Source organism: Nicotiana attenuata, unplaced genomic scaffold, assembly GCF_001879085.1.
Source record: "Nicotiana attenuata strain UT unplaced genomic scaffold, NIATTr2, whole genome shotgun sequence".
NCBI classification, from domain to species: domain Eukaryota; kingdom Viridiplantae; phylum Streptophyta; class Magnoliopsida; order Solanales; family Solanaceae; genus Nicotiana; species Nicotiana attenuata.
The window spans coordinates 175,031-202,858 of NW_017670584.1; the positions used below are offsets into that span (position 1 = coordinate 175,031).

The 27,828-nt window shown below is 35.1% G+C and overlaps 4 protein-coding genes across 9 annotated transcripts; all 4 read left to right on the forward strand.

Moving 5' to 3' along the window:
• Nucleotides 1-643: 643 nt before the first annotated feature.
• On the forward strand, nt 644-9,594 carry LOC109241231 (putative pentatricopeptide repeat-containing protein At1g12700, mitochondrial). The gene is made up of 7 exons (XM_019407950.1): nt 644-3,151; nt 3,245-3,327; nt 3,636-3,902; nt 7,881-8,223; nt 8,921-8,991; nt 9,088-9,146; nt 9,283-9,594. Exon 1 carries the CDS (start codon nt 644-646, stop codon nt 2,402-2,404), a length of 1,761 nt encoding a protein of 586 aa, XP_019263495.1. The 3' UTR covers nt 2,405-3,151; nt 3,245-3,327; nt 3,636-3,902; nt 7,881-8,223; nt 8,921-8,991; nt 9,088-9,146; nt 9,283-9,594.
• LOC109241232 (putative pentatricopeptide repeat-containing protein At1g12700, mitochondrial) lies at nt 5,833-7,023 on the forward strand. The gene has a single exon (XM_019407951.1). It carries the CDS (start codon nt 5,833-5,835, stop codon nt 7,021-7,023), a length of 1,191 nt encoding a protein of 396 aa, XP_019263496.1.
• Nucleotides 9,595-11,042: 1,448 nt separating the features above from the next.
• Nucleotides 11,043-12,755, forward strand: LOC109241233. Its single transcript, XM_019407952.1, has 5 exons — nt 11,043-11,388; nt 11,663-11,905; nt 12,029-12,313; nt 12,385-12,555; nt 12,700-12,755. The coding sequence occupies exons 1-5, from the start codon at nt 11,043-11,045 to the stop codon at nt 12,753-12,755; spliced, it is 1,101 nt and encodes a 366-aa protein (XP_019263497.1).
• A 7,883-nt stretch (nt 12,756-20,638) lies between these two features.
• On the forward strand, nt 20,639-27,828 carry LOC109241238 (putative pentatricopeptide repeat-containing protein At1g12700, mitochondrial). 6 transcript variants are annotated; one of them, XM_019407958.1, is made up of 5 exons: nt 20,639-22,747; nt 23,030-23,392; nt 23,509-23,698; nt 23,823-24,022; nt 24,119-27,828. In XM_019407958.1, the coding sequence occupies exon 1, from the start codon at nt 20,845-20,847 to the stop codon at nt 22,600-22,602; it is 1,758 nt and encodes a 585-aa protein (XP_019263503.1). In that variant the 5' UTR covers nt 20,639-20,844; the 3' UTR covers nt 22,603-22,747; nt 23,030-23,392; nt 23,509-23,698; nt 23,823-24,022; nt 24,119-27,828. The 6 variants fall into 6 exon arrangements, with proteins under 6 accessions (XP_019263503.1, XP_019263504.1, XP_019263502.1 ...); XM_019407959.1 differs by having other exon boundaries at nt 23,561-23,698; XM_019407957.1 differs by having other exon boundaries at nt 23,566-23,698.

The window sequence follows — 27,828 nt, forward strand, 5'->3', positions numbered from 1 at the left end:
CCAAATACACTTCAGAGAGCATTGGTTCCTTTCCGTGTTTTTGCTCCTATAACAAAGTTATTTAAGACGTGGGGTTCAAGTCCCAACGTAACGCTTGTTAGCCATGATGGTAAGCATTGAATTCATGGATAGGTAGTACATGTTATTGTATATAGGCATTATATGAGTTATGTGCATTACACGTAGGGTCTATAAAATGTGATACATACATGTATTCATAATATAATATGAATAAAGACTGGTTAAGTATAAACCAATCTTGGGATTGCTTATACTTGAAATAACACCCCACCAAACAAATTTTCTGCAAAATTAGTGATATAAACTAGAACAAGAAAGACTAAATTAAACTAAAGAGAGAAGTAGGTAAGTTACTTCTTCACTCATAAACTCCCAAAAATGGCAAAATCCAAATACAAATACAGTACCCCTTCTTCCACTTGGAACACGTGAGGACTAAAATTGTAAACAGAAGCTAGAATGACTAGCCAAATGTGGATGTAATAAAACTTCTACTTGAAATAAAGAGGGCCTAACTGTCAGTTAGGGAACTTAACAAATACTAACTGGACAGCCCCTTGCCGCATTTCAGCTCCTTCTTCAATTAGGGCGCACACAATTTCTCTTCGGCATTTGCAATCAGATGACGAGAATTTCTCTGCTGCGTTACTCTTCCAATGGTATTATTCCCTCTTTTTCTGCTATTTCACCTTCCGCTTCGCCAATTGCAATCAGATATTATTCTTCATCTCGTAGCAATATTGAGAATGTCAAGTGTTTAAATGATGCTCTGAATCTCTTTCGTCAAATGGTCAGAACTCAGCCTCTTCCTTCTGTTTTCGAATTCTCAAAATTATTGAAGACTATGGTAAATATGAAGCATTACTCTTCTGTTGTTTCTGTTTTTGAAGAAATGCGAAAATCGGGTGTCCCAATCGATGGTTTCATCTTGACTATTGTGATTAACAGTTATTGCCTAATGCACCGTCCTGATTGTGGATTTTCAATGTTAGCCATTTACTTGAAGAATGGCATTCCATTTGATGTTGTCACTTTTAACACCTTACTAAGGGGACTCTTTGCGGAAAATAAGATCAAAGATGCGGTTAATTTGTTCAAAAAGTTGGTGCGAGAGAATATTTGTGAGCCTAATGAATTTATGTATTCAATTGTCATGAATGGGCTTAGCAAAAGGGGTCATAGTCAAAAAACTTTCGATTTGCTTAGGGTAATGGAACAAGGAAGCACTAAGCCCAATGCATACATCTATAACATTGTTATAGATGCCCTATGCAAAGATAGGATGTTAGATGCTGCTATTAGCCTTTTTGAAGAGATGAAACAAAAAGGCATTCCTCCAGACATTGTCACATATAGTTCATTGATTGATGGTTTCTGTAAGCTTGGCCAGTGGGAAAAGGTTAGGACTTTGTTCTCTGAAATGGTAAATCTTAATATTTATCCAGATGTTTGCACCTTGACCATAGTGACAGATGGACTATGCAAAGTAGGAAAAGTTGAAGATGCCGAGGAAGTAATGAAACACATGATTGAAAAAGGTGTAGGGCCAGATGTGGTCACCTACAATGTGATAATTGATGGATATTGCTTGCGCGGTCAAATGGACAGAGCAAGGAGACTTTTCGATTCCATGATAGATAAGAGCATTGAGCCTAACATTTTTAGCTATACCATATTAATAAATGGATATTGTCAGAAAAAGAAATTGGATGAGGCCATGCATCTGTTTCGTGAAATATCTCGAAATGGACTGAAACCTGACATTGTTACATACAGTACTATCTTGCAAGGTCTATTTGAAGTTGGAAGAACTGACTTTGCTGAAATATTCTTTGCTGAGATGCTATCTACGGGGCTCAAGCCCGATTTATGCACTATTCAGATTTTGCTCCGTGGTTATTTCCAGAATGGACTTGTTGAGAAAGCTATGTTGCTATTTCATGAGCGGGAAGCAAAGAGAGAAGATATTGATATTGAACATTATAATGTGCTAATTGATGGATTGTGCAAAAATGGACATTTCGACAAAGCTCATGCTTTTTTTGAGAAGCTTTCTTTAATTGGATTGTTTCCCAATGATAGTGGATTTTGTGTAGAAGGGTTGTTAGATGAAGCTAAAGATACGTTACGAAAAATGGATGAGAATGGTCATTCGCCAAACGATGTCACTTACAATATTATTGTGCGAGGATTTCTCAAGTTTGGCAAAACTAGTGAAATGATAACTTTTTCGAAGGAAATGGCTCGAAGGGGCTTCTCATTTGATGCAAGTACAGTAGAGTTACTAATAGATGCTATAGCGAAGTTACTAATAGATGCTATAGCGAAGGATCCTTCTTTGCTTAACATGATACCACAATTTCACTTGGAAAACAAGAACTGATATTTATTTCACTTGATTTATTCAGCTATAGTTACCACTATGATGCAATTTCCTTTACCTCTGCGAATAAATCATATCTAGTCGAATTGCGAGTTGAAACAATGGCAACTATAGCATTTCTTGAGCTATCCAAGCAAGGTTATTGGGGAGGATCAGTTCTAATAATTTGATTGTTATGCCACTCTACTTTTATGAAATCATATTTTTTGCGTAAGCGATTCGGGTTTCCTCATGTGTACACATTATAAGTCCAAGAATAGCATTTTCAGTGGTAAAAGTCTTGTTTTGAAGATGGAGGGAACTGATTTGTTTTGAAGAAGTAGAAATCTGTTTGCAACTGTAATTGTTTTGTTTCTTTATTTCAGACTATGAATTTTAACTATTAAGTTTAAATTATGATAGCTTTCATCTAGTTAGATTTTTTTACTTGCCTGATAGTCACTATCACAATGATCTTAAGAGCAAGACCTTAGGCTGCTATTGTAAACAAATCTGTCTAAATCTAAAAAGATGGTGGCAAAATGCAAGGAGGAATTCAAGCAATCATTTTTCATGGAAATTTACTCGAGAATGTTGTTCTACCACTACTGAATCCAGCAATGCAGCCACTTATGTTTTCACGTCATGACTCGACTTCAACTGCGTTGTATGGAAGGACATGGTCTTCGAAAGCACGACAATATCTGGCATTTTGAAAGATGATGTTGTGCACAACAGATGATACTATGTTATGATGATGCGCAATGGGTAAATTTACATTTTTGTATTTATATGCACGCTTATGTAATGTTGCTTCTGTTTGTGAGAATTTGAGATAACTGATTGTTTGCTTCAATGCAGAAGACAAACCGTATTGTTGGAGCCTTTGGTGGTTTTGGAAACTGGGGAAAACAAATCAATCGCTGGAATTATTAGAGAAAGAGGTGATACCTCTTTGCTTTTTGTCCTAATTTTGAATTTTGAACTATGATCATGTCTCCATGTGTAGCTTCGTCATGTTTTAAGATATTTTTTTGTCTGTGAAATATTGAATATATCTTGGTTTGCTAAACAAGCTCATCACAGTCACACCAAAAACTCAAGTTCTGAAAGGTGCCATTTTTCTGCCTCATTTCTCCTAAATAATACACATCTAATATTCCTTAAGGAGAATCAGTTTTCACGCTTCAAAGCTCTCTTTCAACTTCATTTCTATTTTACTGACGCAATATATCAACGATTGGTATGATAGGGATGGTGTCCATCGGAGTTGTTGTCCGTGCTGTTGCAACTGAGCATAGGGATGAGCTGAAAATGCTTACATACAAGGAGGTTACTAGAAGGTGATGACGATAAATAAATGGATCAAGCGCTTGATCTTGTAAATATTGGCATGCTTGAATCTATGATGCGCCTCTGGAAGTGTACTACTTTTTCTGTTTAGTGTACTTTTGACTAGCAGCTGTTTAGGATGGCAAGTTCTCTACACAAAATAACAGCCGTTTCATCTTGATTTAAGGTATTACCATTCACATATTCTCATGAGCATTATATGGTTCTTTTACCTTGTTTGAAAGATTTTAATATGCTCCTACATAGTTGGAAACCTCCGCATGTGTGAGCTTGCTCACACGCCGCTTATAAGGTGGCCTAGTGCAGTAGTTTGACAACCAGCGTAAAATTAGTCAATATATGATAAGTCCCTTATCTAAGATTAATACTCTAGCAAAAGGTATAGAAGGTACATAGATAAAATTTGCCCTAGTACCATTCAAGATTGAGCGACTTTGTCTTCCTCAAAATTTTGGTCTAACATTAAACAAAACCCCCCCCCCCCCCCCCCCTCCAAAATTAGTAAAAAGTCTTAGGGTCATTTGGTAGGAGGTATTAGAAAATATAATGCAAGTATTAGCTTTGTGCATTACTAATAATCTCTTGTTTGGTGCATTTTTCGACCTATGTATAACTAATACTTGTATTAGGTATACATCTTATTTGGTATTATCCTATGTATAACTAATACATAGAAATTTATGATATTAGCAATGCAAAGGTTTTTAAAACTGGCATAAGCATGGTTGAAGATATTATTGCCCCTCAAATCTCTCAAAGTGTACAAAGTTAAAGAATGTGGAGAGTATTTTTGTAAACAACCAAAAATTTTATAGAAATTATGCAATATTTTTAATACACCAAACGATACAGTAGATAAGAAATAATCTAAGCATAACTAATCACAGCATTACTAATACTAGCATTGCTAATACACTATATTCAGGATTATTGTTATACCTCCTACCAAACGATCTCTTATTAGTGAAGCTCTTAAACCCTAATGACGCTGCACCTAGAGTAATTATATATCAGAGTCAATAATTTAGGGGTAATTTAAACTCGTAAAATTTGGACATGTAAAGTAATTCATTTCATGCTGAAACTCTATTAATGGTAAAGGTAATATGGATGGACTAAAAGTGAAATGGAGGGCAGCATGGAGCAATTTCGAATAACACACGAGCAAATTTTGGACCTTTTCCCGGTATATAAAACATCTTGTGCTAGAGAAACTATGTGGATTTAAACTGTAAAATGTTGCTATGTGAGTGTAACTGTAGTGTTTTGGCTAATTTTTGAAAATTTCCCTATTATTAATACTTATTTCATCAATATATAGGTGTTAAAATGAAAAGGCTGAGAATTTGAGTAAAATTTTGATGTTTTCAAAGTCCTAATGTTAATGACAATGTTGTCCAATGTGAACTCTATTCTTTAATGATAAAAAAGACGAATGATATTTCGCCTAAGGATCCTTGTGCTTCTAATATGGTATAGATATAGATAGATATATATAGATACAAATATAAAACAGAGATATAGATTTAAGAGGGGAGAGGGGGATACTTTAATTAATCGTAGGCCTTCCACGTGTCTGAGCCGAGAGTTTATTGGAAACAACCTTTCTATCCTCTCAAAGTAGTAAGGTCTGCGTACACACTATGCTTCCTAGACTATTGGGTACGTTGTTGTTGTTGTTATTGTTGTAGGCCTTACGTGCCTATTTTAGTGTTGAACACAGTTAGTAAACGAAGGTAAATATGAATAATATTTGAAAGTAAATGGGTAAATATGTATTTGAAAGTAGCAAATGTGACTCATTTTCTATGGATAAAAAAATGTGACCTTTCCATATCCTAAAATTAGGGTTCCCTTTCGGAAATTTGAGAGAGATTCCTTAGCCATTGAAGATGACGAGATTCATTTTCACGTATTGGTTGGGCAATTTCAATTCGAGATTATTCTTCATCTCATAGCAATACATCCATTCCGACAAAGGGTAAATTTGGGGCAACTGTTTAGATAATGTTGTGAGTCTCTTCAACCGAATGGTAAGAACACAGCCTCTTCTTTCTATTTTCGACTTCTCGAAATTATTGAAGTCTATGGTAAATATGAAGCATTACTTTGTTGTTGTTTCCCTTTTTGAAGAAATGCGGAAATTGGGTGTCCCAATTAATGGTTTCATCTTGAATATTGTGATTAACAGTTATTGCCTAATGCATCGTTCTGACTGCGGATTTTCAGTGTTAGCCATTTACTTGAAGAGTGGAATTTCATTTGATATTGTCAGCTTTAGTACCTTAGTAAGGGGACTCTTTGTGGAAAATAAGATAAAAGATGCAGTTATCTTGTTTAAAAAGTTGGTGAAAGAGAATATTTGTGAGCCTAATGAAGTCATGTATTCGACCGTCATGAATGGGCTTAGTAAAAGGGGCCATACTAAAAAAACTTTTGATTTGCTTAGGGTAATGGAACAAGGGAACATTAAGCCCAATGCGTACATCTATAGCATTGTTATACATGCCTTGTGCAAAGATAGAATGGTGGATGCTGCAATTAATCTTTTGAATGAGATGAAACAAAAAGGCATTCCTGCGGACATTGTCACGTATAATTCATTGATTGATGGTCTCTGTAAGTTTGGCCAGTGGGAAAAGGTTAGGACTTTGCTCTCTGAAATGGTAAATTCGAACATTTATCCAAATGTGCGCACCTTGACCATAGTGACGGATGGACTATGCAAAGAGGGAAAAGTCAAAGATGCCGAGGAGGTAATGAGACACATGATTGGAAAAGCTGTAGAGCCAAATATAGTCACCTACAATGTGATAATATATGGATATTGCTTGCGCGGCCAAATGGGTAGAGCAAGGAGAATTTTTGATTCGATGATAGATAAGAGCATTAAGTTTGACATTGTTAGCTATAGCACATTAATAAATGGATATTGTAAGAACAATAAATTGGATGAGGCCATGGCTTTATTTCATGAAATTTCTCGAAATGGATTGAGATCCGACATTTTCACCTACAGTATCATTTTGAAAGGTCTATTTGATGTTGGAAGAATTGACTTTGCGCAAAAAGTTTTTGTTGAGATGCAATCTACAGGGCTCAAACCTAATTTTTGCACTAATCTCATTTTGCTTCGTGGTTATTTTCAGAATGGACTTGTCGAGAAAGCTATGTCGGTATTTCATAAGTTGGAAATACAGAGAGAAGATACTGATATTGAATTTTACAATGTTGTAATTAATGGATTGCAAAAATGGTCAGCTCGACAAAGCTCGTGCTGTTTTTGAGAAGCTTTCCTTAATTGGATTGTTTCCCGATGTGATAACATACAATACAATTATAAATGGTTTTGTCTAGAACGATTGTTAGATGAAGCTAAAAATATGCTAAGAAAAATGTATGAGAATGGTTGTTCGCCAAACAATGGCACCTACAATGTTATTGTGCGAGGATTTATGAAGTTTAGCAAAATTAGTGAAATGACAACTTTTTTGAAGGAAATGACTGAAAGGGGCTTCTCATTTGATGCAAGTACTGTAGAGTTACTAATAGATGTTATAGCGAAGAATCCTTCTTTGCTTAACATGATACCACAGTTTCCCTTGGAAAATAAGATGTGATATTTATTTCACTTGATTTATTCAGCTTTGCCTATCACTATGACGCAATTTCCTTTTACCTCTGCAAAAGAACTCACATCAACAGAATTGCGAAAGCTGAAAGAATATGGTAATAAGAACATTGCTTTAGTTCTAAACTTTTTCCTTCTGTTCCGGACCTTGCTGCAAGCAATTGATTCACTAGATGTTTCACGTATTCAATTTTATAGTAAATTACATGTTTCTCTGCTTATTATTAGGTGGTTCACTTAAATCTATAGCATGTAGTGGACTACCCAAAATTGAGGAAGCATGCCAAAATCTGCAGGATCATCTAAATACTTCTGACCTCAAGTGAGGTGAAAAGCTTAAGATGGTTTTTCTCTTACAGTTGATATATAGTACACTTAATTTTTTTTTTTTTTTTTGAGATTTTGGTTTCATTACGATTGAGATTGCTTCTTATTCATTTAAATACTTCTGACGAATGTGATTGGCCTGTCATTACTGGTTCTGATGCAATTAAATATTCATGCCTTTGGCAGATGAAGAGGAGATTGATCACTCTAAACAGTAAACATACATCTCCACAGTCCACTGGTGCGGAAAAGGTTACTTCATCTTATGAGAAGTCATTTTCATCAGTTAAATCATTTTGACATTTGCCTAGTGAAACTAGATCATGAGCTGCTATGACACCTTCCGATTCATCTACCATCCCAAATGCAAATTCTAGTGCGACGAATAGTGCAGAAACCAAAAGTTAGCTCCTTTGTAACAACATAATAAGCAGGGTTTTGGAAGTGCTGGCAATTTTCAGTGACGTACATTCAGTAAAAAGGTGAAAAAGGTTAAGGGACAAAAGATGGAAAGCACAACAAAGTACAGGTAAAACTTTAACTTTTTCTTGTTAAGAAAATGGTGCTCCTATTTCTTAGACTGGAAAAATAATGAGAAAATGAAAAATTTATTTGCATTTGAATGTGTCAGTTAGACTATTTCTTTCCTTTGGGATTTAGTCAAGCTGTAATTTTTCTTGAATAATTGCAGTTTATCCCTTAACCACATGTATATATGGAGTAGTTAAATATAATGCATCTGTTTTTCATCTGAAACTATAGTTCACACTGCAAATTTACCAACTGCTTAGCTATTTATAACTGATGAATTATGTTGATCTTTGTGTGTACATGAAAGTAGGTCATGAAAAGTTCTATCGACATATTGTCACTTGTGATGATTAAGCTCCCTCCATTCCACTTTGCTTGGCACTATTTTTTATTAGTCACATTTCATTATTTACTTAATGAGAAGTTTTTATAGCCACAAATATTACGTAATGTTTAAGACAAGTTTTAAAAGTCTACATTTTTTTATTAAACTTTATGCCAAGTCAAACTATAACAAACAAAATGAAACCGAGGGAGTATTACTTTGAAATAGCAAATGGATTCAGGGAATGCAGTATTATCATATGCCCATAAATTTATCAATAGAAATTGAAATGTATATAAGGTGATACTCTCTACGTCTAAAACTTGTCTTATTTCACTTCTCTTTAACCAAAATCTAATTTTGGTATCAGTTACTTCTGCTCTGCTTACTGAAGGTTGCAGGATGCACGGTCCATTTCTAGTGGTCAAGAAACATTCAGAGGTCCGTCTTATTGTTCTCACTATGTACTCATTCCGACTAATGTGATTGGCTTATTATTACTGGTTTTGATGCAACTAGGTATTCATGTCTTTGCAGATGAAGAGGAGATGGCTCAATCTGAACATTGCTCTCCACGGTCCGTCGGTGCTGAAAAGGTAATGCATCTCCAATTTAGCGGGACGTGCAAGAGCTCGCTTTAAATGAGAAAGTCTTCTTCAGTGAAATCATTGTGCGATTTGCCTAGAGAAACTATACCATCAGTTGCAATGACACCATCTTCTATCTCTACAGTCTCGAATGCAAATTCTAGCGCGAGGAAGATTGCAGAAACCAAAAGTTACCTCCTTTGTAACAAGGTCATGAGTGTACAAATCCAGATATAGGTGCAGCTTGGAGTTCCCCAATGAGAAGTATAGCTGATAATGTATTACAGTAGAGGCATGTTACTTACGTTATCGTGTCTAAAACGCAGAGGCTAAAACAAATCAAGAATAATTATAGCTATCTGTTTGAAGTATTTTTATATTTTTGTTTGTGGAACATTAAAGTGTTTGTGGAAGTTAAGTGGTATTATTATGGACGTATCAGGGTATTCTCTTTTTCTTTTACTGCCCCCTTACACACACTCTCTTTGTCTCTCTCTATGGCACGTAAAGTTTAACCGATAACAAGTTTCCAATTATTGAAAGGTGTCATTCTTTTTTAAACATAGTAAAGGAAAGAGTATTATATTAAATGGAACAGATGAGTACTATATACTTTGTAGAAAAATTTTACATCGGGTGTTGGAGACGCATCCCGTATGTATATGTATTGCTATTTGAACATACTAAAGGAAAGTTTGCTATATGAAATGGAACAGAGGAAATATATAGTTTGTACAAAACTTGAAGACATATATTAAGATTTGGAATGAACTCATATGAACGACATAGATAGTGAGAATTTATATAGCGGACACCTTCATTTATATGTTAGAACGGCACTTCGGTGGAGGAGTAGATGTGCTGGTCCCCTTCAGTCAACTTGCTTATGCTTACTGTTACTTACTGTAGGACCTCCGTCCCTGAAGCGAAGAAGAGGAGCGGGAACAAGAGGTTGTCCTCTCCCGACCCAGTAGTTCCGCAACTACCGTGGTTGTTGCCAACGGGGATCCATTAGATGTCGTAGGTCGTCATATCTTTGAAAACTCAGACGTAGAGAATAAACGAACTCCTTGAGGGCTACTTAAGCCACTTTAATGCAAACCAGAAGGACTTACGCTGTTGTTGGGTGTTGCTCAGTCCTGCTATAACTTAACAACCAAAAAGCTTTGCGTCGAACTTCAGCCCCTTCGAGTTGGCCACGAGGTAACAATCTATGACGCCCCACACCATTGCACCATGATGGGACTTGCCCATAAGCCTACTTTGTCCTATATATATTCTTTTAGGCAGGTGAGACTAAAAAATAACAAAAAATCAGCTTCTAAATGGGGTATTTTCATATTTTCACGTAGTCATATGAAATAATTTATTTGCTCCAAATTAGTATTTCTTCTTGTTTCATCTAAATAAAGTGCATATTTGTCTTAGCTTTGTATTTTTTTGTAGATCCAATAATTATTTGTTTCAACGGTATATTTCTTCGTTTTCGGGCTAAATATGTTTAAAAAAAAGAGATTTTTTCTTTCAGTATACCATATATGAAACCTTATTACCAAAAATGTGCACAGTTTGTATGTTACCCGCCCTGTCCATATTTTGTCTACATTTATTGTACCAATCATTAAACGCTCATTAATTGTAGTTGAATCTTCCTAATTTGTCGAGCTTAAATTTAGGAACAGAATATTCTATAAAGATTTAGCGTAAATCAGATCAAAGCATATCACGGAAATCCTTTATCTTCAATTTTTAATCAAATTCTGTTCTTCGATATTCTCAGAATCGCTACAATTCAAAATCTCAATTCGTCGTTCTGCAAATCTCTGTTCTTCTTTTTTTTTCTTAATCCAAAATATAAAAAAAGCGACCAAAAATTTAGCAATTCATCAGCGACGACACGCAATCATGTCCAAAATCCCAATCATGCTACATTTTAATGGCAATTGGGATAGCTATGGCAGATTTAGAGATTTTCAAGTTGATGGCATTGTACTCGATGAGGATGCAAGTTACAGTATGTTGATTTCTACAATTGCAGAGCAATTAATGATTGATACTTCGGAAAAAATTGTAGAAATCAAATATATTGTGAATGAGAATTGTCCTCCAATGGAGATTAGGAACAATATGGGGATAAGTGTGTATATGGAGACAAAAAAGGAGAATAAAAACTTAGGATCGTATCCGTTACTCATAAGTGTACGAGATTTCAATATGGAATTGGCTATTACAAATGAGAACACAAGTGCAGGTTTGTTATGTTTCAAATTCTATGAAAGTCTGGTTTTACGATAATATCTACAAAATTCCTACATTTATCTACAAATAAACTACAAATCAGTTTTATGATCTATAAAGCAATATTGTTTTGATGCTTATCAACAAAATTACTACATTTATAATACAATTAAGCTACAATCCATGTTGAAAAAAAAGTTGACTACAAAATTTTCTATTCATCTACAATTTGTCTACAAAGATTCTACAAAATTGTAATGAAACTATTTATCTTTATTTTCATGCAGGTTCGTCTGGGACAATACAGTTACTTGATATGCCAGCCTCTCCCATCATAGAGGAATATAAAAGTAAAATTATAACTGAAGGTACACAAAGTGTTATCGAAGAAGGACAAGTATATCAAGACAAACAAACAATTGCAACTGCAATGAGGAACTCTTCTGTCATGCACAAGTTCCAATTCAGGGTTAAAAGATCTAGCAACAGAAGGTATGAAGATATTAATGGTGAAAAGATCATTATAAACAGTATTTTCCTTGTGATATGTAGATGAAGCTTGCTTGAATGAATCAATTGCTTGAATGAATCAATTGCTTGATAACCTGTATTATAAATGTATTTTTTGTAGCTCCTGCTTATATGCGTTGCAGAAAACTGTAATTGGCACTTCAAGGCAACATCAATTAATAATTCTGCAATGTTCAAGATCAGGAGTTTCAACCGACAACACACATGCAGCTTAATGGACGATACATTCATACAGCGCAAACGAGCTGCAGTTGTAGTTGGTAGCATGGTCATGCCAAAGTATTGTGATCCTAAGACAGTTTACACACCAAAGGACATACAAACTGACATGTTGTCACAACACGGAGTGAACTTAAGCTACATGCAAGCATTGAGGGCAAAGGAAAAGGCTTTACAGTTATTGAGAGGTCATCTGGCTGATCCTACAACAAATTACCAAAATATTTTTATATTCTTGAGAAGACGTATCCTGGTTCAGTTGTTAAATTGAAGAAGACAACAGATGAATGCTTCTTATATGCATTTGTTGCTCTTTCTACATCAATAAGTGGTTGGAAATATTGTAGACCAGTAGTAGTGGTTGATGGGACATTCTTAAAGACAGCCTACATGGGGATTATTCTGACAGCAAGCACAATGGATGTAACAGGTAAAATTGTAGTTATTTTGTAGGCAGTTTATAAATTGTAGATACATTGTAAGTACTCTTAGATATATTGTAGTTTATATGTATTCGTGTTTTTATATGCATTTCCAAAGCTGCCAGTTAATTATTTTTTTACTAATAATGTAGGTACAATATTGCCTTTGGCATATTCTGTGGTTGATTCGGAAAACAACGCATCGTGAAAGTGGTTTTTTGAGCAATTCAAGGAAGCATATGGTGAAAGAACTTCAATGTGTGTTGTTTCAGATAGGAATGAGAGTATCCTGAAGGCAACATCAATTGTCTATCCGGGCGTGCCACACTATTCTTGCGTGTGGCATATTTGGACAAATATAAGGGCAAAGTTCAAGAAGGGTCATCTACAATTAAATGAATTGTACTTTGCTACATCAGGGTCATACACTCTCAATGAATTTAATGAAAGGATGTCGAAGATTGAAGAGATAGACCCACGTGTTAAATCATACCTCTATGATATTGGCTATCATAGATGATCAAGAGTACATGCAATGGTGAATAGAACTTGGACTATGACATCAAACATTGCCGAGTCGTTGAATGCTGTAACAAAAGAGGCAAGAGAGCTGCCAATATTTGACTATTAGAGTATATGAGGACACTTCCTGAACGTTGGACGAAAGAGAAGTTATTGAAGGCAAAGGGTACTTTCATATACCTTGGGTACAAATTCAACAAAGAATTGAAGAAAAACAGTACATTATCTCAGAAACTTAGGGTAAGATCTGTTTATTTGGTGCAGAAAAATAATTAGTTATTACACATTATTTCCAGATTGTAGATAAATTATAGACAAATTGTAGTTAATTTGTAGATTGTAGATAATTTGTAGATATAATTGTAGATATCTTGTAGATAAATCGTAGATAATCTATTTTTATGATTGTAAATATTTTTCTTTCTGTTTGTTATGTAATTGTAGGTGAGGGATTTAACGGATCATATTCATACTGTGATAGATGGTGTGAAGCGGTACATTGTGTGTCTTGAAAGCAAGAAATGTAGTTGTGGCCAGTTCCAACTTGATGAACTTCCATGTCCGCATGCTTTGGCAGCTTTAAGGCACAGGAATGAAACTTATGAAAACTACTGCTCTCCGTATTACACAAGGGAGAGCCTGCTGCGTACATATGCAAACAACAACCCAGTATGAATCCCACTTAGTGGGGTCTGGGGAGAATAGTGGGTACGCAGACCTTACCCCTACCCTGGGGTAGAGAGGCTGTTTCCAAATAGACCTCCGGCATCCTTCCCTCCAAGAACTTCCCACCTTGCTCTTGGGGAGACTCGAACTCACAACCTCTTGGTTGGAAGTGGGGATTGCTTACCATCAGAGCTGCGTACATATGAAATACCAGTAAATCCCCTTCCTGATGAAAGCAAATGAAATGTGCCACAACATATATCTGATGAAGTAGTAAAACCACCTACGGGAGAGAAAAAGCAGTCAGGAAGACCTCAAAAGGAAAGATATAAAACATATGATGAACTAAAGTCAAAGAAGTACAAGGTGTCATGTGGCAACTGTGGAGGTGAATGGCATAACAAAGGATCTTGCAAGAATGCACCCAAAAAGAAATAAATATCATGTAGTTAGAATAGTATTTCAAAATAATTGTTAGTGTGTTCAAGTTAACAGAATTATGTGTGTAATCCTTTAAGTTTTGAAAGATCATAATGTAGTTAACTTCAATTTGTTTCTGTGTTTGTTAAAATGTGCTTCTTTATTGTTTCAATCATCTACCTCCATTTTTTACATTCTGTACATAGCAATTAATATTTATTATCTACAATATAACTATAATTTAAAAAAAATTAATGTAACTTGAACTGACAGTTATATACAGAAAGTAAATACAACTGGAGGTATTCCCTACAAATTATATACATATTCAGCTATAAAATTATCTACAATCTCAACATTCAGTGTTTCCAGATTATAGATAGTTTGAAGTTTTTTGTAGTTAAATTGTATTCTAACAACATAATAACTACTTTTAAGATAATGAAGAACAAGTGCTGTAAATATTAAACAACCGGAGATGAAACCACCAAGTTATTTTCAAGTGAACTACTAAACTGGATAGAAATTAACAAAACAAAAGGTCTGCTATAATAAAAACACAAAAGAAATGTTCAGAAAGTTGTGTACTATACTTCTCCTACAAACTAGCATCAACTAAATTACATAGACATGACACTACTTCTTCTTTCTCTGGACTCTTATTTTCTCATTCAATGCAGGTGCACCCTTCCTCCTTGCTAGTCTGTCTGTAACCTCACTTTCACTGATTGACCCATCTTCCTGCTTCTTTGTAGCATAGTCCCATGGGAGCGCTCCATAGCGTCTACGATGTTGGTCAATATCAGAAAGATCTTCTGCGGGAATTGACAAATCTCCAAGGCTAACATACTCAGCAAATGCAGCAACAAATACACCACAATCGCTGCAGAAACAATTTTTTTTTTTAAATATTTACCAAATAATTAGAAATAAAAAAAGAATTAAATGCATAGAAAGATAGAATAGATCTTTACAGTGACCCTTCTTTTTGCTGTGGAATCTCTGCAACCATCCACTGGATGTTAAGAGGGTCGGTAACAGGTTTCCCGATGTATGCCTTTGTATTCATGAAGTTAATGTCCTTACGCTTCCCATAGAAACCAGTGCATGACAAATACAAAGGGATAATAACAGAAAAATTTTCGACACAGGATTCAACAACATGATGGTTGTGTGAAGAGACCATGGAATCATACGCATAAAGTTGCATGTCTGCAATGTCGAAAATGACCAACACCCAATGAATTTTTTTTTTAAATATTGACAGGCATGATGACATAGTCAACTTCATCCCATGCAACATTGGCAAGTAGTCTATAGCCCAAAATATATTCTGCAACATCTTGGGGTTTAACAACCGAATACTTCTCTTGTGGAGGTGAATTTATGAACTTTTCATAAATTTGTTCTATCCTGGTCTTGAACACACGATCAGTTGTGGTAAACCTGGTCTTGTTATTGGGCCATACTTGCCTCTTTTTCTCAAGTAATACATTATTACATTAATGTGCTGCACCCAAAAAATAGTTGGCATATAAGCAGCAACTCAATTTCAAATAATCTACATGAAACCTACATTATGACTACAATTAACTACAAAAAGAGAAACAAAAAATATCTACAATTATGTCTAAAAACAACTCTACAATTTAAATAAATTTACCTACAATTTACCTACAGTAAATATATAATTTACCTACAGTTTAAGTACCTAATCTAAAAATAACTACAATTTACCTACAGTTGCTGGGCAAACACCTAACACAGCAGCTACAATAATGTCTACATTATATCTACATTTTAGACTACAATTCTATATGTAATATTCAACATAATCTACAAAATAACTACAATTACACTACAAACAGTAAATACAGCAATAAAACCATTATGTCCACAAAATACATATAGAATTTATACTATAAATAATCTTCAAATATGATACATAACATGAAACCTAAAAATTAATTACACTACATACAAGAAAGACAACATATACAATCATGTCTACATTATATCTACACTTTATACTACAAGTCATCTTCATATATTATCTACAAAACAGAAGACAAAATATCTACAAATCATATCTTGGGAATAGACTCCATGATACTTACTGAGTCATTGAGGACTTGTCCGGGGTGAGCCAGGGAATAGAACCATTCCTTCTTATCAACCTTTTTTACTCCAAGGTCTAACCAAGGCTTAATTTGGTTATCTTTTATGGAAAACGGAGCCTTCCTCCTGTAACAACAAATAAATGTCAACAAAAAATTGTAGATTGAATTAGATATGTAAAAGATAAATGCTGAAATGAAAGTGTCAAATTATGCGTTCATACCTCTTTGAACCTTTGTTGCTAGACTGGTATAACTACTTGTTGAAGTTTTCTAAAACATCCAGATCTACATTTTCACGAATAACAGTAGTAAAAGGCGCTTGAGGTAGAAAATTTTAGGTCCAACTGAGCTGCTGTCCCCAGAACTGTATAGAGGGATAAATGGTAATCGGGCATGCTTTCCCGACTGCCTTGTTCTTCCCGGATGCATAGGTGTTGCATCATCTTGTATGGGATCGCCAAACATAACCAACTGGGATAAGTTGTCGGGCAACTCAAAATCATCTAGTGTGACCCCATTCTTCTCAACTCCTAATCCTTCTGAATCACCTAGATTCACATACTGTGCATCTGCACCTTCATTGTCATGTTCCTCAATGACCTGTTCTGACTGAGCTGCTAATGTCACTCTGTGAATTGGGGATTGTGCATTGATATCTTCCGTAACTGTAACACAATTCATATCAATTTTAACAAGAATTTTAATATTTATAAATAACAAGCAAATATCTCTGAGTAACAATATGATACCTGCTTTGTCTTCATCAGCTGCAACTTGAAAATGTGTATATAAATCACCATGTGCTGGAAGATTTTCTTGACCAACTGCACCTTCAACATGTTCTATTTTATAATTCAAAATGGTAAATAATACTGGATAATTGTGGCTTGAAAGGTGTAGCATATGTGTGCCAACAAATTGTAGATATTTTGTGGATAAGTGTAGATATGTTAATTATATACTGTCACAATATGTAGATATTTTGTAGGTATTTTGTAGTTACCTCTTTTGCTGGTGCTTTCCTGCACTTCTTCCCCAATATTGAACTGAAAATGTTAATTGTTCAGGTCTTTTTGTTGGTCATTATTTTTTGTTGAGCTGCCAGCAAACTGAATGTTTTATGTTAGTTGTTATATAGTTTTTCATTGTCTAAAATATAACTGCTATAAAAATAAAAGGCAGATCTTACCTTTGCATCATCTTGCACATTTCTAATGTTTATCATTTGCAAGACAGACTGCACAAAATCATTTATAAACACTCGAAGGCTATCGAGTTCTACAAAGACAACTTTCCTAAAATCTTCAAGCTTTCTATCAACCTACAAGTTACAATATAGTAAGTTGTTAACTTCATAATATGTCCTAACATACAATGCAAAAATATATGCAATTATATAAAGATATATATCAGAATTTACAAATTTGTAGATATTTGGTAGACAGTTTATGGAATGTAGATATATTGTAGATAAAATGTATATATATTGTAGTTTATATGTATTACCTGCTCAATTTCTTTTTCTAATTTACTGATCTTCTCAGCAATATACTCCTTGTCCTCTTCTCCATCTGTTTGTTTGGGTTCCAACGTAGGAGGATCAGCATTGGGAACCTCAGATATTTGTTCACCTTCTTTAACTTTGTACTCAATTTTGTCGGGCAAAATCAGCACTGCAATCTCTTCTCCAGATTCAACTATATTGGTAAACTGAAAGACGAAAAATAAATTAGTTTGATCAAGGTAGAAAATGTAGAATACATTGTAGATATGTTGAAGATAAAAGCATAATCGTAATAAAAGAAACTATACCTTTATCCACTCAGGCTTTATCATCTCCTCTTCAAAGGCAGCTAACCAAATTTGCCTCTCAGTAGCTGACCATCTTAGTATGCGAGGTATTGAGTTAGAACACCTCGTAGCTAGATCAGTGCTAACAGTAGAGCAACACTCATAAAGCCATACTTGCAATGCTAGTGAGCATCCCCGTATGAGATAAGAATGTACATACGAATTTAGTCTGTGCCTAACAGATTCCATCATCTGGGTGAAAGATTTAATACCCCATGGGTATGACTCATACTGCCCAGATTCTACCAAATAAAACCTAAAGTGATCTACAAAAGAAATACGATCTTTGTCCGAAGGACAAATGAAAAATTCTAAAAGATAAAGGATGCACAACTTCACCGCATCCTCATCGTTTACCCAAGATCTAGTGGTTACTATCTGTTTCAAATAAGACTTCTCCACTCTTAATTTGTTAGGAAAATAACTGTTCATAATTTTGCTAACATAAGTGGGAGTATAACCAAAATCAGTAATCTAGGTAACACATCTTAGACCAGTAATTAATACAAACTCACGCAATCCAAAATTTAATGTTTCACCCTTTAACTGTACAGAAAAATATGATTCATTGGATTTTTTTAATTCATACTTCATCAGAAGATGAATGTCTTGCTTTTGCATGCATATGGTGGGAAGAGACAGTAAGTATCCAAAACACGTCTTTTTGAAAAGATTCAAACCATTTGAGGATAGAAGATCGTTAATCTTGCTAGGAATGCTAGGATCACACAAAGTGTGGAATCTAAGCACCCCATAATCAACATTATGTGGGGCAAAAAACTGTCCATTCTGCACAAATAATAAATTAATTCACATTAATAAAATGCATAAAAAGGATAAATTCATCTACATCTTATCTACAACATAACTACAAATACTTACATAATATCTACAATTCAAAACATTTTCTACAAAAAGGCAGCAACAAAAGATAATTACAATTCTTCTTCAAATAGTACAAGTTACCTAATAATATAACTACAAAAAAACTACAAAATATCTTAAAATATAAAAGCAGAACATCACAACTACAAATAATCTTCAAAATTAAGACAATTAATCTACATTTGTCTAAATTACGTAGAACATAGATTTAACAACATACCTACAAATTATTACATAATATATACAATTTAAAGCATTTTCTACAAAAAACAAAGCAACGAAATATAACTACAATTCTGCTTCAAATAGTACAAATTACCTAACATTATAACTATAAAAAAACTACAATTAATCTACACTTGTCTAAAACACTATAAAGGCAGAACATCACAACTACAAATAATCTACAAAATTAATACAATTAATCTATACTTGTCTAAAACACAGATTTTACCATCCTAAACCAAACAAAAAAAATTAGAAACGAAACTAATAAATGTTTGCCTTCGCAAATGATTGGTTCCGAACAATTTTAGGGTGTTTTTTTTAATGTTTCTTCATATTTAAATTTTTCGAAACAGGAGAGACCTTTGCTTTCTTTCCCGATAGAAGATTAGGGGCCTCTTCTACAAAGTCATTATCTACAGAAATCTCTTTTCCTTTTCGTTTGACTTGTTTGACTGGTTTAGAAGTTTCTCCGGCATCTACATCGTGTTTTTGTTTGGTTTTCATCTCGGCTCTGATTTGTCGGGGAGAGGAACTATGAGTAGTCTCTACAATTGCATGTGGAGATTTGCTTTGCTTTTTGGGTGATTTTGGGGATAAAACACGCAAATCAAAGGAGGGTATATCAGCTACTGCTGATTTTTTAGGACTCTTTTTCGAAGCTTTGGTGTTCTTCATTGTTTAACTTCAACTAGAGCAAAATGGGGAACAAATTTGTTTGAAGGGTTTCTTCAAATTTCTGTGATTTTAGAGGGAGATTGGGTGGTTTCAAAAGATGAAAATGATAAAAACAACGTGGGTATGGGTAAAAAGAACGTGGGGTACGGGGCTGAGGGATTAGAAGAGAGAAAGTGCGGGAGAAGTGGAATTAAACGGAAACCCTTTAATTAAAGAGTAAAAAATATCTCATTAATTATAACCTTAATTAATTATGGTATAGAAATGGTAATTTGGTATACTAAGTGTAATTAAGTCAAATCTTAAACATAGAGGGTAAAAAGGTTTCGTATGTGGTATAGGAATGTAAAAATTCCTAAAAAAAATATGGTTGAACTCTATTTTTTAGCCAAAATAAAAAAGTTTTACCATCTACGTATTTCCTTCCATCATCTTTAGATGCTATGACTATTTTTTCCATTTGTATATTTCTTCTTTTCGAGCCTAATTTACATAAAATTCTTTTTGGCTAGAACTCATTATATTTAGCTGAAAAACTTTATTTTAGCAAAAAACGTGGAGTTCAATTGTGTATTTTTAATAATTTTTCTCTAGATGTAGTGGCTATTTATTAAAATTGTGCTTTTTCTTTGGGTGGGGGGTCAAATTTCTAATAAAATAAGTTGCTAGGTTCGGTATTCTAAGCCCATTAATTTTTTTATCCAAATTAATATAGATGTGCAAATCTGTCAAACGAATTGGCCGAAAATCCATTTCTTTTAGCTAAATAAGAAAAAATCAGCCTAAATAATAGAGTTACAGTCGAGAATTTTTATTTTTATAAATTTAGCCTGAAAAAGATGATCCAAATAGTACTCATTAGTCATTAGTATCACGAACAAGTTTTCTGGAAAAAAATTAGGGCATACAGAGATAGCAAACAATAATCAGATGACGAGAATCTCTCTGCTTCGTTACTCTTCCAATGGTATTATTCCCTTTATCTCTTTTTCACCTTCTTCTTCGGCAATTGCAATCAGATTTTATTCTTCATATAATAGCAATACATTCAGTTTTGAGAACGTCAAGTGTTCAGATGATGCTCTGACTCTCTTCCATCGAATGGTAAGAACGCAGCCTCTTCCTTCTGTTTCTTGCTTGGCGAAATTATTAAAGACTATGGTAAATATGAAGCATTACTCTGCTGTTCTTTCACTTGTTCGAGAAATGCTGAAATTGAACATCCCAATTAATAATTTCATCTTGAATATAGTGATCAACAATTATTGCCTAATGCATCGTTCTGACTGCGGATTTTCAATGTTAGCCATTTACTTGAAGAGTGGCATTCCATTTGATGTTGTCACCTTTAACACCTTATTAAGGGGACTCTTTGCTGAAAATAAGATCAAAGACGCAGTTAACTTGTTCAAAAAGTTGGTGAGACAGGATATTTGTGAGCCTAACGTATTCATGTATTCGATTGTCATGAATGGGCTTAGCAAAAGGGGCCATACTCAAAAAGCTTTAGGTTTGCTACGAGTAATGGAACAAGGAAGCATTAAGCCCAACGCATACATCTATAACATTGTTATAGATGCCCTTTGCAAAGATAGAATGTTAGATGCTGCAATTAGCCTTTTTGAAGAGATGAAAGAAATGGGCATTCCTCCGGACATTGTCACATATAATTCATTGATTGATGGTCTCTGTAAGTTTGGTCAGTGGGAAAAGGTTAGAACTTTGTTCTCTGAAATGGTAAACCTTAATATTTATCCAGATGTTTGCACCTTGACCATAGTGACAGATGGATTATGCAAAGAAGGGAAAGTTGAAGATGCTGAGGAGGTAATGAGACACATGATCGCAAAAGGTGTAGAGCCTAATGTGGTCACCTACAATGTGATAATTGATGGATATTGCTTGCGCGGTCAAATGGATAGAGCAAGGAGACTTTTCGATTCCATGATAGATAAGAGCATTGAGCCTACCATTATTAGCTATACCATATTAATAAATGGATACTGTAAGAAAAAGAAATTAGATGAGGCCATGCATTTGTTTCATGATATTTCTCGAAATGGATTGAAACTTAGCATTGTTACCTGCAGTACTATCTTGAAAGGTCTATTTGATGCTGGAAGAGCTAACATTGTGGAAAAATTCTTTGCTGATATGCTTTCTGTGGGGCTTATACCTGATTTATGCACTAATCGCATTTTGCTCCGTGGTTATTTTCAGAATGGACTTGTTGAAAAAGCTATGTCTCTATTTTATGAGTTGGAAAGAAAGAGAGAAGATACTGATATTGAACTTTACACTGTTATTATTGATGGATTGTGCAAAAATGGTCAGCTCGACAAAGCTCGTGCTATTTTTGAGAAGCTTCCTTTGATTGGATTGTTTCCCGATGTGATTACATACACTACTATAATAAATGGACTATGTCTAGAAGGGTTGTTGGATGAAGCTAAATATATGCTAAGAAAAATGGAGCACAATGGTTGTTCGCCAAACAACTGCACTTACAATGTTATTGTGCAAGGATTTCTCAAGTTTGACAAAATTAGTGAAATGAACACTTTTTTGAAGGAAATGAGTGGAAGGGACTTCTCGTTTGATGCAAGAACAGTAGAGTTACTAATAGACGTTTTAGCAAAGGATCCTTTTTTGCTTAACATGATACCACAGTTTCACTCGGGAAGTTAGAAGTAAAGATTTATTTCACTTGTTATCAATATGATGTAATTTCCTTTTACCTTTGCCAAAGAAATCGCATCCAATGGAGTGTCAGAAGGTGAAAGCACGACAATTAGAACATTGCTTAAGCTTTCCAAGCTAGCTTATTTAAGAGGTACACCTGTTCTGATTTTTAATTCTTTTGCTGCTCTGCTTTTTGTTCTGGATCATATTTTATTGCAATCTTAATATGAGAAGTAACATGAGTTTCCTTATGTGTGCACATTATAAGTCTAGGATTATTATTTTCAGTGGTATTTAGTTATCTTCAGGTATTATTATTTTCTGACTTTTTGAATATCAATAACAATTTCCTGTAACTTAGAATTTGCTATAGAAACATTATTCTTGATAGTTTCTAAGGTCTTGATTACATCAATCATAATTGTGACAATAGAGCTGACGTGACGCCATTGAGAACTCCAGATCAGCTGAGAAGCTAATTTTCGTGTTATGCGAGAGAGTGAATTATGGTTCTGGCATTCATCCTGGATTTACGACATCCTGGATTCCATCCACCAATGAAATTGCTGACAGAATCGAGAAGATGCTTGCAGGATACCAATATACTATGGTTTAACCCTGATTGTGGCCTCAAGACTCGCAAGTATACTGAAGTTAAGCCGTGCTCTCACTGCTCTGAGCAGTGGCTGGTGAATTGTTCAATGGTCCTCCTGGAGCATATTGGACTGCAGAGGAAGCAGAAGATTCTGTTGCACATCTTGCATTAATGACACTGGCAACAGTTTCCTTGCAAGAGGTAAAACACTCATCGTCTAGGTAGTCAACCTGTCTTGTATATCTGTACTGTATCTGGTTTATACTATTTGTTGTTTTGACAAATTGAAATTTTTTCTAAACTGTTTGACGTTTTAGAAAATCAAGAAGCATTTATCACCTTTTTCCAAATTCATTCTTCCTACTCAAGTGTAGAAATTGAAGGAGAAGTTTTTCATGTGGATGCTGCAAAGTCCAAGAAATAGGCAGAAGAAATGCTGCCAAGGTCGCTTATATAGCTTTAACAAAACAACAACAACAACACAACCCAGTATAGCTTTAACAAAATGTAAGCTAATATCTAATGCCCTTCTTTACTTTCTTACTTTCTTTTGACATCTCGAGCCAAATGGATATAGCTAATAGCTAATGCCTTTCTTTACTTCTCTACATTCTTTTGACGTCTTTTCCAGTTTCAGGCAACTAAATCTCCAAAACAGTCCATTGGTGCTGAAAAAGTTACTGCATCTTTTGAGGAGTTCTAGCAGTTCTAAATTACAAGAAATGTCACAGATGTCTTGGATTTGAAAATCTTGTCATATTTTAGTTGACTAAATGACATGCCCGCGTATTCTTCTTTCTTAACTGCTGCATTGACGGTTACAGGCCTGAGGTCTGTCGTATTGTTTTCACTATATACTCATTCCGACTAATGTGATTGGCTTATTATTGCTGGTTCTGATGCAACTAAGTATTCATGCCTTTACAGATGAAGAGGAGATGGCTCAATCTGAACATACCTCTCCACAATCCATAGGTGCTGAAAAGTTAATGCATCTCCAATTTTGCGGACGTGCAAGAGCTCACTTTAAATGAGAAGTCTTCAGTGAAATCATTGTGCCATTTGCCTAGAGAAACTATGCCATCAGCTGAAATGACACCATCTTGTACCCCTATAGTCTCGAACGCAAATTCTAGTGCGAGGAAGATTTCAGAAACTGAAAGTTACAAATCCAGTCCGGTCTTCTCCATGGGTACTGTTGTGCTTCCTATTGGTGAAGATAAGTGGTTTGCTGTACAACTTCTTGTTGTTCTAATTTTGTTATAGAAAAATCATTTTTTCTCTTCTTTCTTTTCATTCTTTTTCACTCTTGAAGTTTGTTTAACTCTGTCTATATGAAAAGCATAGTATGTCCCAGCCCCCAGGTCCGGATAAAAAATTAGGATTCTCAGCATGTGACGAATCCTCTGAATTTATTAGGAGAGTGGAATGGATACAGAGAATTCAAATTAGCATCTTCAATTAGTTTGTGATTGAAGAATTCTTGATTGGTTGATTGATTGACACCTGAAGTTTGTTTTAAATAAAGGGTGTGGAGAATTCAATCTCTCTCTATAGTATGTTATGCACTCATGTTCCCTTCTTGTATAGTTTCAAGAAGACAGTGATACTTCCTTAACGCGTGCAACTCCATATGAATATGAATTGTTTAAAATGTGAAGTCCGTGAGCAACTAAGAACAAATGATTGACTCGATCACATTTAACTCCTCGCGTATCTTGCTTTTTTTTTTGTCTAGGATTATTGGAACTATATAGTTTGGCTCGCTGATGATACATTATTGTTTAGGAGAAAGCTAAGTTGCACGGACTCTTCGTTTTTGGTGCCGCACCCGTCTCGACATGGGACGGGAGCGGGATATGTCCCGGATTCGGTCAACTAACTTTGGATACTTTGACCGGAGGCCATCGAAAAATTTGGGGGGAACTTGAGATTTTGATTTCGCAAAATTAAAAATAAAACAGATTTAAGACATGGGAAATGGCGTACCTTCAATATTGTAGTACTTTTGTCTTATATTTTGTGAGAATGCATGGTAGAAAAATGTACTATTAACAATGATACAATAAGCCCTATATATAATACATATTCTACTCCTACTACATATGGGACTAAGACTTATTCCACTCGTACTACTTATGGGACTAGGACTTATTCCACTCGTACAACTTATGGGACTAGGACATATTTTACTCCTACTACATATGGGACGAGGACTATTTACACATAACTATCTAACACTCCCCCTCAAGCCGGTGCATACAAATCATATGTACCGAGCTTGTTACATATGTAATTAATACGAGGACCAATGAGTGACTTTGTGAAAATATTTGCAAGCTGATCATTCGACATACAAGGCTGCTAGACTCCCCCTGATAACAAAACCAAGTGGTTGCTGATAAGCAGAAGTTGGCTGAAAGGCCGCCGGAAAAATTACAAAATAGGTTCTAAAACACCACCAGGAAAAACTTTTCTGGAAATTACTGTTCACGCCGGAAAAAATAAAAGTTGTCAGAATTTGATGTAATCTATATGGGTAGGCTCGGAATCACTGGACGAGTAAGTTGTCCTTAAGAAGTTTTGCCAGAAAGTGGCTGGAATGGCTCACACATGCCGGAAAAGTTATTGTAGCTTGTCGGAACCCTAGTTCTGGCGGCGCGTGAGGGACTTTCTGCCGGAGCAATTGACTGGGGTTTTGTCACCCTACTTTTCCGAATAAGATGGTAGTATTGGTTTCCGCACAACACTTACCGATGAGGAGATAACGCAAATCACTCTTGAGTCGTCAACCGGAAAGACGCACGGTGACTGACTTTTCTATTTCGATGGAACTGCAATTTCTAGGGTTTGGTCGCACTAGGGTTTCGGATTTGGTGGTGGTACTGGTATATGCGCAGTACCACTGTTGCAATGATGAACCCCGGAAACAAGACAAAGTTGCCGGAAAATTGCACGGCGATGAGATCTTTCTTCCCGGATGTCGTTGTAATGATGCACAACGATAATTTTCTCACTGAAGCTCTGATACCATGTGAGAATGCATGGGAGAAAAATCTACTATTATCAATGATACAATGACATATTTTACTCCTACTACATATGGGACTAGGACTATTTACACATAACTATCTAACATATTTGTTGCTTTGTGTTTCAGAAAAACCAAGAATTCAAGGGGTCGTATTCTGAGTTCGGACTTTTGGTAGGCAGTAGCAGCGATATAGATGGAGAGTTGGTGGAAGACTTTGAATGGCTTTCTTTTTCTCTTTATAGCTCTATTTTTTTATAATTTTGAATTTTTTAGCCAAATCCCCACATCCGGATCCGCACCCCCGAATCTTAAAATTTAGATTTTTTCGAATCCAACACTCGGATCCGTGCCCGTATCGGATGCCCGCACCCGAGTCCGAGTAACTTAGGGAGAAAGAGCTGTAGATTAATGGTACCTTCTCAAAAAAAAGGTGCTACAGATTAAACACTAATTTTTTACAGATGAAACAAGTATTGTTCTTCATACATCGCCACAGTACATAAGGGCTGAAAAGCTTAATGCGTCCTCAATTTTGCGGGGGCATGAAATGAGAAATCACCTTCTTCATCCTCGAGAAACTATATCATTAACTGAAATGAAAACATCCGATTCATCTTCCGGCTCGAATGCAAATTCTAGTGCGACAAAGTCTGAAGATTTTGATAAGTTGTATACCAATTATTTGTTGATCTGAACTTGTTGATAAGTTGTGTACCAATCATCTTATCAGCAGTAAGCGTTCTGCTCTTTCTACTCGAGACCAAGGAGCGTGAACTTGTTGATCATGTCTCTTTGTGGAAAGTTGTATACCAATTATCTGTTGTGTTGATATAATTTGTTGAAGATGCAGCTCTCTAAGTCATGTTGGTACTATTCATGTTATAATTACGTGTAAAGGTGACTTCAACTTAATTTCTTTTTCTGCTGCGTTTTGTGGGAATTACACCTTTGTTTACAAAATTATTGTGAATTTAACTTCTGTAAGCCATCATAACTTGATGACTTAAACAATAGGTGAGTAGTATAAACTGTAGTAATTTTAATTTGGTAATCTAAGGAATGAAGTAAATAAAATGTTATAACTGGTTAAAATTTACTGGTAGTGTAAAGTCTTCTTGTACTATCAATATATACAAATTAAATCATTCATCGAGCCAATGCATTTCCTTTCTCTTGCCTGTGAGATCATTGTTCGGATTTACATAGTATTGAGGCATTCACTTACCACAATTACAGTAATTAGCAACAAACATGAAAACTAAGACTTGATGGTACAGAGCAAAAACTCAGATGCAATAATACTGGGAGGGGAAAATGTACGACCAAAAACAGTACAATACCATATGAATTTGACCATAGCTATTCTATATGTTTTGCGTATGCTCTCTTGTCACCGGTTGCATACAACAGCTCTATTGGCTCAATAGATTTCCCAGCATCTCATAGGAAATCATATTTGAGGAAACTAAAAGTTACTTGTATTTGAAGGCAAAACACCAAGAAAGTCTCAGTTGATCTTAGGCTTGCTCTTCTAGGCTTTAGCACAAGCCAAAGAAAAAAGAAAACAACTAGGAAAGCAGGTATCATGTATTGTCATGTCAAA